This window comes from Heteronotia binoei, chromosome 2 (genome assembly GCF_032191835.1).
Source record: "Heteronotia binoei isolate CCM8104 ecotype False Entrance Well chromosome 2, APGP_CSIRO_Hbin_v1, whole genome shotgun sequence".
NCBI classification, from domain to species: Eukaryota; Metazoa; Chordata; class Lepidosauria; order Squamata; family Gekkonidae; genus Heteronotia; species Heteronotia binoei.
Genome location: NC_083224.1, coordinates 101,494,534 through 101,510,013, shown reverse-complemented (window position 1 = coordinate 101,510,013; position 15,480 = coordinate 101,494,534). Strand labels below are relative to the sequence as shown.

The window sequence follows — 15,480 nt, the reverse complement described above, 5'->3', positions numbered from 1 at the left end:
TGCCCTTTTCTGCACTTTTTCCAATGATATATCCTTTCTGAGGTGCGGTCACCAGAATTGCACACAGTATTCCAAATGAGACCGCACCATTGATTTATACAGGGGCATTATGATACTGGCTGATTTGTTTTAAATTCCCTTTCTAATAATTCCCAGCATGGCGTTGGCCTTTTTTATTGCAATCGCACACTGTCTTGACATTTTCAGTGAGTTATCTACCATGACCCCAAGATCTCTCTCTTGGTCACTCTCTGCCAGTTCACACCCCCATCAACTTGTATTTGTAGCTGGGATTCTTGGCCCCGATGTGCATTACTTTGCACTTGGCCACATTGAACCTCATCTGCCACGTTGATGCCCACTCACCCAGCCTCAACAGATCACTTTGGAGTGCCTCACAATCCTCTCTGGTTCTCACCACTCTGAACAATTTAGTGTCATCTGCAAACTTGGCCACTTCACTGCTTACTCCCAACTCCAAATCATTAATGAACAAGTTAAAGAGCAGGGGACCCAGTACCAAGCCCTGTAGCACCCCACTGCTTACTGTCCTCCACTGTGAAGACTGCCCATTTATACTCACTCTCTGCTTCCTATTAATTAGCCAGTTTTTGATCCACAAGAGGACTTGTCCTTTTACTCCATGATTCTCGAGCTTATTAAGGAGCCTTTGATGAGGAACTTTATCAAAAGCTTTTTGGAAGTCAAGGTAAACAACATCTATCGGGTCCCCTTTGTCCACATGTTTGTTCACCCCCTCAAAGAACTTTAACAGGTTAGTGAGGCAAGATCTTCCCTTATAGAACCCATGCTAGTCTTCCTCAATAACTTGTGTTCATCAATGTACCTACTCATTCTGTCCTTGATAATGGTTTCTACCAACTTTCCCGGTATTGAATTATAAATTATATTGAATTATAATTATAATTTAAACTGTTTTATCATGATTGTTAGCTGTCCAGAGTCTGCTCATGGAGTGTGCAGCATATAAATCTAAAGTAAATAAATAAATAAAATAAAAATCCTCCATCTCCTCTTCCCTCTCCCCCTGTGCATGGGATGTGTTAAAGCCAGGAGGAGACTGGAGGGCACAATAGGGTTGCCAGGTCCAACTCTGGAAATATCTGGGGACTTTGAGAGTGGAGCCAGGGGTCTTTGAGGGTGGAGCCAGGAGCAAGGTTGTGACAAGCATGATTGAACTCTGAAGGACCACACTCCTTTTAAAAGCCTTCCTTTCACTGAAAATAATGGCAGATGGGGGCTTCTTCTTTGGAAGCTCATAGAATTGGACCCCCTGATCCAATCTTTTTGATGCGGGGTGGGTGGGTGGGTTGAGGCACCAGATGCTATGCTGAAAATGTGGTGCCTCTAACTCAAAAAACAGCCCCCACCCCAAACCCCAGATACCCATGGATCAATTCTCCATTATACCCTATGGGGAGCCAGTCTCCATAGTGTACAATGGAGTGCCCTTTCTGATAACCCTGAAGCAGGGGGAGGGCCTCCAAACCAGGGATCCCCTGCCCCCAACTGGGGACTGGCAACTCCAGGGTACAACCGCCCTGGACTCTGATCCCCAGGACGTGGATGACTTTTCCCCCCACTGGTAGCCAGAGGGAAGATTTATAGCAAGAGAACCCTCAACAAAAGCGCTACATGGAGATACAATTGTCCATATTGTCCATTATCTCCAAAGACAGACAAACGCAACTGTAACATTTTGAAAAATTCTTGTCACCACATGACAAGCATGGTTGTCTCAGCTTCCACAGAGCATGCAAAAATATATTTAATTAACAATCTGCAATCAGGATGGGCATGATTGCCTCTATGAGATAATATTCCAAAGAAAGTAGAGTGTAATGTGTTTGCAGACTTACAGCTGAGCTGCAGTCCTACCTTCCACATCAGGCAATCCCTCTGCCACATGAATGCCATCTATTCTCCTTCCCCTTATCTGAGGTGAATAGCATTAGCTTTTTCTATATATCCCATTCAAGTATTCAGTCAAATTGGGCCTTTTCCTTAGCCTTCTCACTACTAGTGAAGGCCTCCTCTTCTAGCCTCCTTCCCTTCCAAATCACAGCTTCTCAGTTTCCTGGCCCTGTAGATATTTTTCAGGTCATTTTTGAATATTCTTACCCGCTGCTACAATTCTGGATTCAATAAGGGAAGCCAGTTCCAGGACAAGAAATTCCTGGGGATCTGAAGCCAGAGCCTGCAGAGGGAGGGATTTGGAGAGGGGAAGTACCCTGGATCAGTATAAGGGCCGTACAGTCCATGTTGTGTATTGGTTGTTTTGACTGCTGCTTTATTATGTCTGTTAGTTGACCTTGAAGCATACTTCATTGCCCTGCAGGACCCTGATGCCTACATTCCAATTGGCTGTTCTTTTAGGACCAGCCAATAGGGACACAAGGCATTTATCTCAGAAAATGCAAATTAAAGATCCTGGAGAGACCAATAGGCTATTTAATAGGGTGGATTGTTGCCCACATAAGGGGGTATGTTTAACTCAGGCCAAATGGATATAAGGAGTGGTGTTGCCTATTTGCATTCAGTTCTGCTCTTCTTCAATAAACATTCTTGCTTACCTCAAGCTGGCTGAACTCTCTATATAATAGTCCACCCTCCAAAATAGCCATTTTCTCTAGGGAACTGGTCTCTAAGATCAGTTGTAATTCTTGAAGATCTCCAGGCCTCAACTGGAAGCTAGCAACCCTACTTACTACTCCCTAGTGTCAGCTGATTACAAGGCTTCCTCCCTCCAGGCATCATGCTGGGCAGAATCATCATTATCAGGCTGTTCAGAACACAGACAGCAGCTCCACCACAGTGCAAAAAGTTGACTCCACTTACTTTAAGGCACAGAACAAGATATACAATGTCAAAGGCAGAAACAGAGAATATTTCCAGGGAAGATACAGGATTTCCAATCTCCAGGTGGTGTCTGGAGATCTCCCAGAAATTCAACCCCTGATTTTATTTGACTTTTCCCCTTGATGTTAAATAAAACACTTTGTATTTATTTTAAAAAACAACATATTAAAAAACAATAATAGATATATACAATATTGATAACAGGAGTAAAAACAATTAACATATTCATTGTCAATAATATAATTTAATTTTTGGATTTATATCCCGCCCTATTCCGCAAGTGGGTTCAGGGCAGCTTACAACAGTAAAATCAGACAGAGTTAAAATAGTATCATAAAAACAAATATTACAAAATCAGGAGCAGCACAATAAACAATCTTACAAAGATAGGCAGCAAAACTACCCAACAGCATGTGGCTGATGACTAACAGCATAACATAACACCATAATGGTGAAATGCTGGGGGAAGTGATGACTTTCAAAGAATGCCCACTGGATTAATTAAAAGCCTGGCAGAAGAGCTCCAACTTACAGGCCCTGTGAACCCTTGATAAGTCCCATAATAAAAAGTTAATCTATTATACTTTTCAGACATGATGTATTTTTTAATTTTAAAAACATCTCAAGTGCCATTTTCAAATGTTTTAGTTAAAGGACAATACTAGCCCTTCCCCCGGTTCCTGGGCTGAGCAAATAGCCAAGATATATCTTACTGCAATATATCATTGCATTTGACTGGTTTTACTTGGATGTAATATGCCTTGAACCCATTTAGGTAAGGGTTGAATATAAATTTACCTAAATAAATACTGACAGGATGGAGCAGCCAAAGTTTCTTCAGAGGAAAAAAAACATGTTACCAGGGCTGCTCAGTCAATGAAAGGACAGAAATATAGATGGAAAATCTAGCCTCTGAGGGAAGAAAGTTGACAGGATGCGTCATAACCTCCCAGGCTATTTAATACTTTTTCCCCATGTGAAAGAGAGTAAGCCCAGTGTAAACAAAGTTACATGCAATTTTGTACATTTCAGCCTGTATTGCCAACTGTCAAGCAGTCATTGCATTCACTTGGCAAAGGTCTCACTTCCCTCCCCACAGATCTGAAGACAAGCAACTCCAAAAAAGGAAATCCCTTGTAGCTTAGCTGTTAGGAGCCATACTAAATCTATCATCTCCAAAAATAACTCTAAGGATCAGACAGTGTATAAAAAGACTGAATCCATTTCATGCCTTAAACATGGGGGGAGGTAGACTCCCATTTACCTTTTAAGCATCATTAGCCTAGTAGTGGACCTAGGAACAACTCAGCATATCCTCCCAAGATGCCCATTTAATAGGTACAACATCTCACTATGCTTACACATTGCTACTAAGTATTGAATTCATGTGTAATAGTTGACCTTCACAGAGTGACAACAGACCCTAGTCATTCAACCAAAACCACCTCGCAGAGCTCTTGTGAGGAGAAATATTAGCATAACAAGTGGGCTCAGGATAGGTGACAGCATTATGATAAAACAATGAAACAGTAAGACAGTGATATAATTCCCATAAAATCTGAACCAATTAGTATCTGAATGATGGCAGTTCAATAAGATCCCCAGGTGCTGGGTTTATACTACCTGCAGATTTAGAGGCTGGGATATTAATAGGTGGGACCAGACCAGACCCATGGAACAGATAATATAACACAGATGATATGATAACCAGCTGTGGACAGATTAGAGCAGGGGAGGCCAGTAGAATTTGATGCTTCAGCCAAAGGCCTGGCGGAACAGTTCCATTTTACAGGCCCTGCATAATTGTAGTAAATCCCACTAGGGAGCAAGTTCCACCAGGCTGGAGCCAGAACTGGAAAAGCTCTGGCTCTGGTGAAGGCTAAGCAGACATCTTTGGGCTGGGAACTGCCAAAAGATGTCGCTGAGATAATTTGTGCAGGTAGCAGAACTGGACTTTTCTTGGAGCAATTTTTTTGTCAGCATGGTTAATAACAGTAGCAGGTGAATAGCTAGATAGATATCTATCTGTGTTATGTAAAACACTTTGAGGTTCACAGGGAAAAGTGCTGAGTTTCATACTGACATTTTATCAAGGTCAATCTTACCTTTTCAATGTAGATGTACAGGACACTTTCTGGAGACAAGGCACCATCTTTCAACTTTGCAGTCAGTTCCACAAGAGGAAGAGATAGAACTGGAACAGCTTTTATTCCTGGGTTCTGCAGCAAGGATCAAATATTGTTTCACACTTTGGAGTACATGCAGAACCACATTAATATATTACAACCAAAATATGCCTTCATATATTCAAAGAATGGCTACTATTTGCCAGTCATTCCAAGGCAAGATTGACATGACACATGGATGCCAATATCACATGGATGTTCAGTAACCCTGTGGCCAATTGGTAGAAAAATGACAGGCATCTGGTGAACAAGAGTGAGGTGATAACTCCAGATTTTGGCAGCAAATTAGTCTCCACCCTGTTTGATGTTTTGTCACATGGTTACAGAATATTTATTAATTTTTTTTTAGTTTTATATATCAAGGTAAAATATCAAGACTTATGAACGTAATGAGACAAAAGAGGATGGATGAAGAGGGATGAAGAGAACCTAGTTTAAGTAAATATTATGAGACAAATTATCTGAGAGCATTAGTGTCAAACCTGGATGGAACTTCTGATAAGCCATGGGTGGGTATGGAAGCAAATGGGAAACATCTGGAATTAACTGAGAAAATTGTTTTTGGAGTGGGGAGTTCATAAGTCTTGATATTTTACCTTGATATATAAAATTAATTTGCAGGAGAGGCCATTGCAGTGACCATCTGCCAGGCATAGCCAGACAGTGACCACGCGGCGTTCACTACACCGGGAAGGAGAGGCTATGTATTGCGCATACACTTTCCCTGGGGGGGGTAGGATACCCAGAAGGAGCCCACCCCGCCGCGCCCCCCCCTCTCCTGCATTACTGCATCCGTAGCAACACCTTCTCGCTGGTCCCCCCCGTTTTTCACAGAGTTTGCTATGTCATGGTGCGACCGAATTGTCCGGTGGTATAACCGGATGGGCAGGCTGGGCCCACCAACCTCGCCAGCCTAAGAGAAGGAAAACTCTAACATCAAACCCGGGCAGATAGAGCTCGTTAATGTAACACCTACCACCTGGAGGACTCGCTGCCGGCGTCCCGGCTTACTGGGCCATGGCAGATGACCCCCCAGGTGAAAGGGTGGAGCCAGTACCGCGCACACTGCGCGGTACTTCACCTAAAAAATTCCTCTGCGCAGGCCTGAAGGGCATATCCACATACACAACCCATAATGCATCAAGTCCTGCAGCGATGGGCAAGGGGTGAAATGGCAGGTGGAAGGTGCCACTGGAAGCCGCAGTCCCGATCCTGCATGTAGGCGGTTCAGGGTATTGGTCGCCTGATGCAGCACCCTGAATGACCAAGCAGCCTTATCTAGGGACAGCACTGTTTGCTCCACACGGAGAGGGGCCTAGAAAAAGTGGCCTAAACAAAGCTCGTCTCCTCCACCCCAGTTGGCTAGCCGCGGTCAACGGGCATCCTTATTTGCGGTCAAAAAATAACAACAAAGAAAAGGCATGCACCTGCCTCACAAAGTGTGCAAAGACTAAAGCTTGCGTGTTGGAACATCAGAACCATGCTTGACACAGTAGACAGTGGTCGCCCTGAACGACGCTCTGCTCTAGTTGCCCACGAACTTCTCAGGTTGAATATCGACATAGCAGCTCTCAGTGAGGTCCGTTTCCCTGAGGAAGGTAGTCTTCAAGAACACGGTGCTGGCTATACCCTCTACTGGTCGGGTAAGTCAAAGGCTGAGAGCCGCCTTTCTGGCGTTGGCTTCATGGTCAGGAACTCCATTGCCTCCAAACTCGAAAACCTGCCAACAGGTCACTCAGATCGCATCATGTCCATGCGCCTCCCACTTCAAAACAAGCAGCATGCAACACTCTTCAGTGTGTATGCCCCAACCCTTCAAGCAGATCTTGCAGAAAAGAACAAGTTCTATGCTGATCTACACAACCTCATACGGAAGACCCCTACAGAGGACAAGGTGATCATCCTTGGCGACTTCAATGCCAGAGTAGGTAAAGACTCGGAAGCCTGGAAAGGAGTACTTGGCAAACACTGCATTGGCAACTGCAATGACAACGGGCGCCTCCTGCTAGAATTCTGCATGGAGCACCAGCTCACCATCACCAACACTATCTTCCAGCAGAAGAACAGTCTGAAGACAACCTGTATGCACCCACGGTCCAAGCACTGGCACCTTATCGACTACATTCTGGTGCGCCAGAGAGACCTTCGAGATGTCTTACACACCCGAGTAATGCCCAGTGCGGAATGTCATACGGATCATCGTCTTGTACGCTGCAATCTCCGACTTCACTTTAAACCCACACCCAGGAGAGGAGGTATCCCTCGGAGGAAGTTTCAGGTTGGCAGTCTCCAGTCAGCCGAAGTTAAAGCTGCCTTCCAGGCAAAACTCCAGTCAAGAATTGAGGACCTCAGTTGCCCCACAAGGACTGGTTTGATGAGAACAATCAAGAGATCCAAGATTTACTGGCGAAAAAGAGATCTGCCTACCAAGCATATCTTGCTCAGCCCTCCTGTCCTGGGAAAAAAGCAACCTTTCGCGCTGCATGTAGCAACCTCCAGCGCAAGCTTCGAGACATTCAGAACGATTGGTGGACCAAGCTTGCAGAGAGAACCCAGCTGTGTGCAGACACTGGTAATTTAAGAGGGTTCTACGAAGCCCTGAAGGCAGTATATGGTCCATCATATCAGGCTCAGAGTCCCTTGCATAGTGCAGACGGCCAAGTGCTCCTCACAGACAGGGCATCCATACTGAACCGGTGGTCAGAGTATTTTCAGGTTCTCTTCAGTGCCAACCGCGTAGTTCAAGATTCAGTAATCCACCTCACCCCACTTCAACCAGTGAAAACAGAGTTGGATGAGATCCCCACCCTAGAAGAGACTGTTAAAGCCATCAAGCAACTGAAAAGTGGCAAGGCAGCAGGAGTTGATGGAATTCCACCAGAGATCTGGAAGCATGGGGGCACAGTACTACATAGCTCACTTCACAAAGTACTTGTCACCTGCTGGGAACAAGGCAAATTACCACAGGACTTTCACGATGCAATCATCATCACCCTATACAAGAACAAAGGGGAAAAGTCAGACTGCTCCAACTACCGGGGGATAACCCTGCTCTCCATCGCAGGCAAAATCCTTGCCAGAATACTCCTGAACAGACTGGTGCCCACCATTGCAGAAGAACTCCTCCCAGACAGCCAGTGCGGCTTCAGAGCTAACAGGAGCACCACCGACATGGTATTTGTTCTCAGGCAGCTCCAAGAGAAATGCAGGGAACAGAACAAGGCTCTGTATGTGACTTTTGTCGACCTTACCAAAGCCTTCGATACCGTTAGCAGGAAAGGCCTGTGGCAAATCTTGGAACGTTTAGGATGTCCCCCAAGGTTCCTCAGCATGATCATCCAGCTACACGAAGACCAGCGAGGCCAAGTCAGACACTGCAACGACCTCTCGGAGCCCTTCCCAATAGGCACAGGTGTAAAGCAAGGCTGCGTTCTCGCGCCAACTCTCTTTACGATCTTCTTTAGCATGATGCTTCAAAGAGCTGCAGTAGATCTAGATGATGACGATGGTGTCTACATCCGCTATCGCACCGATGGCAGCCTGTTCAACCTGAGGCGACTAAAGGCCCACTCCAAGACGATGGAAAAACTCATCCGAGAGCTACTGTTTGCTGATGATGCTGCACTCGTCTCCCACTCGGTATCAGCTCTGCAGCATATGACGTCCTGCTTTGCAGAGGCTGCCAAGCTATTCGGCCTAGAAGTTAGTCTGAAGAAGACAGAAGTTCTCCACCAGCCTGCACCCCAGGAAGATTATCACCCTCCCTGCATCACTGTGGGTGAATCAGTTCTGAAGACAGTCCAGCAGTTCAGCTACCTGGGGTGCATCATCTCCTCAGATGCCAAGATCGATAAGGAGATTGACAACAGGCTGGCAAAGGCAAACCGTGCATTTGGCCGACTGCACAAAAGAGTGTGGAGCAACAAGCATCTGAAAAAAGGCACAAAGATCAATGTTTACAAAGCGGTTGTGATGACAACCCTCATCTACGGCTCCGAATTGTGGGTTTTATACCGTCATCACCTGCGACTCCTCGAGCGCTTTCATCAGCGCTGCCTTCGCACCATCCTCAACATCCACTGGAGTGACTTTGTGACCAACACTGAAGTCCTCAAGCGGGCGGAGGTTACCAGTATCGAGGCACTGCTGCTGAAGACGCAGCTGCGCTGGGCAGGGCATATTTCTAGGATGGAAAACCACCGCCTTCCCAAGATTGCCCTGTATGGCGAACTCTCCACCGGCCATCGAAATAGAGGGGCACCAAAGAAGAGGTACAAGGACTCCTTGAAGAAATCCCTTAGCACCTGTCGCATCAATCATCACCAGTGCTCTGACCTAGCCTCAGATCGCAAAGCATGGAGACACACCATCCACCAGGCTGTCTCTTCCTTTGAGAACGCACGCATAGCTGGTCTTGAGGACAAAAGGAGATTGAGGAAGAATCGCACTTCTGCAGCACCAATCCTAAATCAGACTTTTCCCTGCAGCCACTGTGGCCGGACCTGCCTGTCCCGCATTGGTCTTGTCAGCCACCAGCGAGCCTGCAGCAGACGTGGACTATTGCACCCTTCTTAAATCTTCGTTCACGAAGCCAAGCCGAGAGAGAGAGAGACAGAATATTTGTATCATAGGTTTGGCTAATCATGGTTAAAGCTAATAATGTCCTAATTTCACATGGGTGAAATACCTTGAACCAAACTCAGCCCTGACACACCAATCTTCCATTCATCTGTGGTGAATGTAACATTATAACAAATAATATGCAATGATATATTAACTGTGAAAAATATAATGGTCTCTGTTTTCTATCAAGAATTTCCCTTTGGGGGATTAAAAACATAGGTTGGTTCTAAAAGGTACCCATCCACTCATGAATGAATTTTCCAGTCACAGAAGGACATCTGAAAACTGAAATCCAACAGTTCCTGCTTGAATAAGGGTATGGATTTTGAAATACAACAAGACAAGATAATATTACTCAATAAGCCTGGGTTGTTATTAGAGAAAACCAACAGAAAAAGAATAAAAAGGTACTCAATGGCCGTTTTCCCACTCACGTTTTACTGGCGCCACGACCATCCTGACGCCGGCGAATCTGCCTGGATTTCGCATCAGAAGCTCCGGCGCTCCCAGAAGCGCCGGCTACTTCCGTCGCTAAGCCAGCGCAAACGGAAATCGCAAAGATGCAGGAAAACGTTTGCGCTGGCTTAGCGACGGAAAGCGCCGGCGCTTCTGGGAGCGCCGGCGCTTCTGTTGCGAAATCCAGGCAGATTCGCCGGCGTCAGGATGGTCGTGGCGCCAGTAAAACGTGAGTGGGAAAACGGCCTATGTAAAGAAAATCTTGGCTTCAGGAGAGTAAACCACCCCAATATGGTTCTTCAGGAATTGACCTGTCATTCAAATCCTTGCCAGCTACATATACAATGGGCAGGTCACTATAGCTCAGCTGAGTTCTCTATCTGTAAAATGAGAATGGAATATCAATTATTGTGAGGCATATTACAATGATTAATTCCCTGTTGTTAGTTATTGAAAATCCCTTTCAATGGTTTGCCCAGCATTTATAATCGCATGAGAGCTTGCACCCACTTCTGTGAGCCACATCACGGTCAAAAGATAACTCCCTATCTTCTTCGTTAAGATTTCTTGTACAAAACTGGGAGCACAGGAAATATTTGGGAGTTAGAGAGTGTTGCCAGCTCTGGGTTGGGAAATACCTGGAGATTTGAGGGTGGAGCCTGGGGAGGGACCTCAGTAGGGTATAATGTCAATAGAGTCCACCTTCCAAAGCAGGCATTTTCTCTAGGGGAACTGATCTCTGTAACCTGGAAACTAGTTGTAATTCTAAGAGATCTCTAGCTACCACTAGAAGACTGGTAACTCTAGAGTGGGGGCAGGAAAGATATCTGTTTTTCCATGACAACCCTGACGTCAGTATGAGAAAACGGCCCTTCACACTGCATGGTCCTGTACTCTAACAGGGATGACCAAAGAGTAGGATTAAAAGACAGCAATGTCGCTTTGTTGCATGTATTCAGCAGATTGTGGTATGTGATCTGAGTCCTGACAATAAAGACGGATATCAGAGCATCCAAGATGTGTGTTCACATCCTCTAAATAGTGACCAGGGTACAAAAGAGACCCATGAACAAAAAACAAAATGTGTAGTAAAATCAGCCTAGAACACACAGTCACAGGAATTTTAATCTGAATTCTTTATCTACATTAAGGGGTAAAGGAAATGGACTATTTTAGCTGTGGAAGGAATAAGATGATAAGGGCAGTGGTATTAATATAATTAATAGCTCAGATTCCATTGAAGGGACACCCCTTTACACTCCAATCCAGTCCTACTGAGTGCTTGGGATTTCAGTGGACTTAACTCCACTTAGGATTTCACTGTGACTAACCTCAGCATCTCCTCAGGCAAAAGGGACTTTTCCAGTCATCTCCTGAAGAGAGCTTTTGGGGTGCATTTGATAATTTGATAGCAGCTTTTTATATGAAACTATCTAAAGTGTTAAGAGCCCCATGGTGCAGAGTGGTAAAGCTGCAGTACTGCAGTCGGAGCCCTTTGTTCATGACCTGAGTTCAATCTCAGCAGAAGCTGGTTCAGATATCCGGCTCCAGGTTGAGTCAGCCTTCCATCCTTCCAAGGTCAGTCAAATGAGTACCCAGCTTGCTGGGGGGAAAGTGTAGATGACTGGGAAAGGCAATGGCAAACCACCCCATAAAAAGTCTGCCGTGAAAACGTTGTGAAAGCAACATTACCCCAGAGTCGAAAACAACTGGTGCTTGCACAGGGGACTATCTTTACCTTTATCTAAAGTGTTAGCCAGATAACAAGGCATTATTTTTTTCATTCAGTACACATACTCAGTCTTGTGCAAATGGGGGAGGGGAGAAAAGCAGTTCCTCTTTGTATCCAGACATATAATGACCTCTAGACTTGCACTGACATCATACACCAGTAACTGCCAAATAAATCTAAGCCTGGCTATCTTGTACTGAATGATGAAGTGTTAACAGCCAGCAGTTAGGCAGAGACAGGTGCATTCACACTGCCAGCTGAATGGGAGGAGGAGGAAAAAGAGCAACTTCATACCGTCTTTCCTTACAACATCATGCTTCAGTCAGCAAACTGCTAAAGTTAGACTGGGTATACTGTATATATCAAGAACTCTTCAAAAGAATCTAAGCTGAAGGAAGCAGGGAGGGCTATGAAAATACTAGGCAGTGTCTTCATAGGGAGAAAAAGGATTACAAATATAAAAATAGATTTGATGGAAGGGAAGCAGCTATGATTACAACAAGGCTACCTGGAATACATTGTCACATTTTATAATATTAGCACTTTAAAAAAATTATAACAGTCACAAATGTCTGTGGTAGTGTGTTAGTGATACATTGCAGAGGCTATGGATTTCACCCAAACACAAACAAACAAAAGAAAACAGAACCTGTCTGCTTTTTGGAAGTGGCATGCAATCCCTGTTCTATATACCCATAAAGGGGTAAATACCTGCTGTTTAAACTGTCTCACTGCCTTCTCCATTTGTTGGAAGCCAAGCTCTCGTCTTCTCTTGGCCTCTTCCAGTTTCTTCTGGACCCGTCTCTGGCTCACCCATCTTGACATCAAGATGGCAGTGACTGATCCACAAAGTACAGCTGAGACAAAGTACCTATCAACCTCCATCTCTGGGAAGAGCCCCTTTACTCTCTCTAGAGCCATATTTTTGCAGCTCTCAACCAGAGGGAGCAGCTCAAGCCCTGAGTTCCTGAGAGCTAAAAGGCAAAGAGAGCAAGGAGTGGAAAGAGGTGGCAATTTGTAATCCCAGGAGGTGTCAGTTTCAGGCAGCTGGCAAAGAGAAGCTAGAATGTCCAGAAGTTGGAGAACTTCTTGCTAGTTCAGTAAAGGAGGCATCTGCAGAGATTCACAGGCTGCATGTTTGTTATCTGTCATAAGTGAATTCTTCCTGGCATTCCAACATGCTTGATAGCCAGCAATTTGAAAGTAAGAGGGAGCCCACCTGTTCCTTTCTATATTCAGTGAAAAGCATCTCCTCATGATCCCAAGAGAATGGCAGGGTGGAATGACTTTGGAAACAACTGCAAATCAGTCATTAGGCTCCCAATTTAGAGAGCAAATGATGGTGACTTGAAATGAGATTTACCCCCACAGACTTCCACATTTGAGACAATGCTGAGTAGGACACATCTGCCTGGGGCAAATTTGAATCACATTTCATTGTTGAAGTCTTCATGCTTAATGTTTTCCTAGGAAACTGTGTTTCATGCCACAAAGTAGTTGTAATTTTTCCAAAGTTTAGTTTGTGAATGTGCATTTCAAAATTCCATTGGGGTGAATGAAGACTTTTGAGCCCTTTAAAGCCCTGTATAGCCTGGGACCTGTCTACCTCTGGGACCGCCTTTCCCCATATGAGCCTCAGAGAGCACTTTAATCAAGCTCACAAAATCGTCTCATGATCCCCGGGCCAAAAGAAGATTGGCTGCCCACCACTAGAGCAAAAGCCTTTTTAATGGCAACCCCTGCTTCCCCAAAACATCAGGGCCCTTCAGGACTTGCCATAATTTTGCAGGGCCTGCAAGACATATTTGTTCAAACTAGCATTTAAAGATATTTTAAATCACAATATTTCCACATTAATTTGAAATTATTTCACAGTTCATTTTGTAATATACAATGTTTTTCTTAGTTTGTATGACTTCCTGAAGTCCAATTCACCGATGCAGGTGTGATTGCAGTTCCCAAACTGGTGTGGCTGCAGCTGGACTGCTGCTTCTGTCCACTTTCAGAGAATCCTTCTTCAGGCAGCTCTCCGAGGGATACAGTTTCAATTTGGCACTGCTCTGCTTATCTCCAGGGATCAAGCATGGTTCCACATTTCTCTTTGTCCTTAGCTTCCTTTGAAAGGACCTCTTTCATTGTTGGGACCCTACCATGTAAAGTAGTGAGTCTACAGCTTGTATAACAGTATAAATGTGCTGTCCCCTCAAAATAACGCAACACACAGCCATTAATGTCTAAACTGCTGGCAACAAAAGTGAGTACACCCCTAAGTGATAATGTCCAAATGGGGCTCAAAGTGTCAATATTTTGTGTGGCCACCATTATTTTCCAGCACTGCCTTAACCCTCTTGGGCATAGAGTTCACCAGAGCTTCACAGGTTGCCATTGAAGTCCTCTTCCATTCCTCCATGACGATGTCACGTAGCTGGTGGATGTTAGAGACCTTGCGCACCTCCACCTTCCATTTCAGAATGGCCTACAGATGCTCAATAGGGTTTAGTTCTGGAAACATGCTTGGCCAGTCCATCACCTTTACCTTCAACTTCTTTAGCAAGGCAGTGGTCGTTTTGGAGATGTGTTTGGGGTTGTTATCATGTTGGAATACTGCCCTGCGGCCCAGTCTCCAAAGGGAGGGGATCATGCTCTGCTTCAGTATGTCACAGTACATGTTGGAATTCATGGTTCCCTCAATGAACTGTAGCTCCCCAGTGCCGGCAGCACTCATGCAGCCCCAGACCATGACATTCCCACCAACATGCTTGACTGTAGGCATGACACACTTGTCTTTGTACTCCTCACCTGGTTGTCGCCACACACGCTTGACACCATCTGAACCAAATAAGTTTATCTTGGTCTCATCGGACCACAGGACATGGTTCCAGAAATCCATGTCCTTAGTCTGCTTGTCTGCAGCAAACTGTTTGTGGGCTTTCTTGTGCATCATCTTTAGAAGAGGCTTCCTTCTGGGATGACAGCCCTGAAGACCAATTTTATGCAGCATGCAGTGTATGGTCTGAGCACTAACAGGCTGACCCCCCCCCACCCCTTCAACCTCTGTAGCAATGCTGGCAGCACTCATACGTCTATTTCCCAAAGCCAACCTCTGGATATGATCCTGAGCATGGACACTCAACGTCTTTGGTCGACCATGGCGAGGCCTGTTCTGAGTGGAACCTGTCCTGTTAAACCGCTGTATGGTCTTGGCCACCGTGCTGCAGCTCAGTTTCAGGGTCTTGGCAATCTTCTTATAGCCTAGGCCATCTTTATGTAGAGCAACAATTCATTTTTTCAGATCCTCAGTGAGTTCATTGCCATGACCAGTATGAGGGGGTGAGAGCGATAACCTGCTCCCCCTTCACATTTGATACCTTGTACCACTAACGAGTCACATGAGACCAGGGAGGGAAAACGGCTACTTGGGTCCCATTTGGACATTATCACTTAGGGGTGTACTCACTTTTGTTGTCAGCAGTTTAGACATTAATGGCTGTGTGTTGCATAATTTTGAGGGGACAGCACATTTACACTGTTATACAAGCTGTAGACTCAATACTTTACATTGTAGCCAAGTGTCATTTCTTCAGTGTTGTCACATGAAAAAAT

The 15,480-nt window shown here is 45.1% G+C and overlaps 1 protein-coding gene across 2 annotated transcripts in view; it reads right to left on the bottom strand.

Moving 5' to 3' along the window:
- The window catches only part of LOC132566588 (vitamin D3 hydroxylase-associated protein-like), an 85,243-nt gene extending 72,368 nt beyond the window's left edge, over nt 1-12,875 (bottom strand). For both annotated transcript variants that reach the window (XM_060231768.1, XM_060231769.1), the window contains exons 1-2: nt 12,589-12,875; nt 4,986-5,099 (exon numbers count right to left, since the gene is read on the bottom strand). In XM_060231768.1, coding sequence (XP_060087751.1) covers nt 4,986-5,099; nt 12,589-12,798 — 324 coding nt within the window. In that variant the 5' untranslated portion in view covers nt 12,799-12,875. The remainder of the gene's footprint in view (nt 1-4,985; nt 5,100-12,588) is intronic.
- Nucleotides 12,876-15,480: the final 2,605 nt, after the last annotated feature.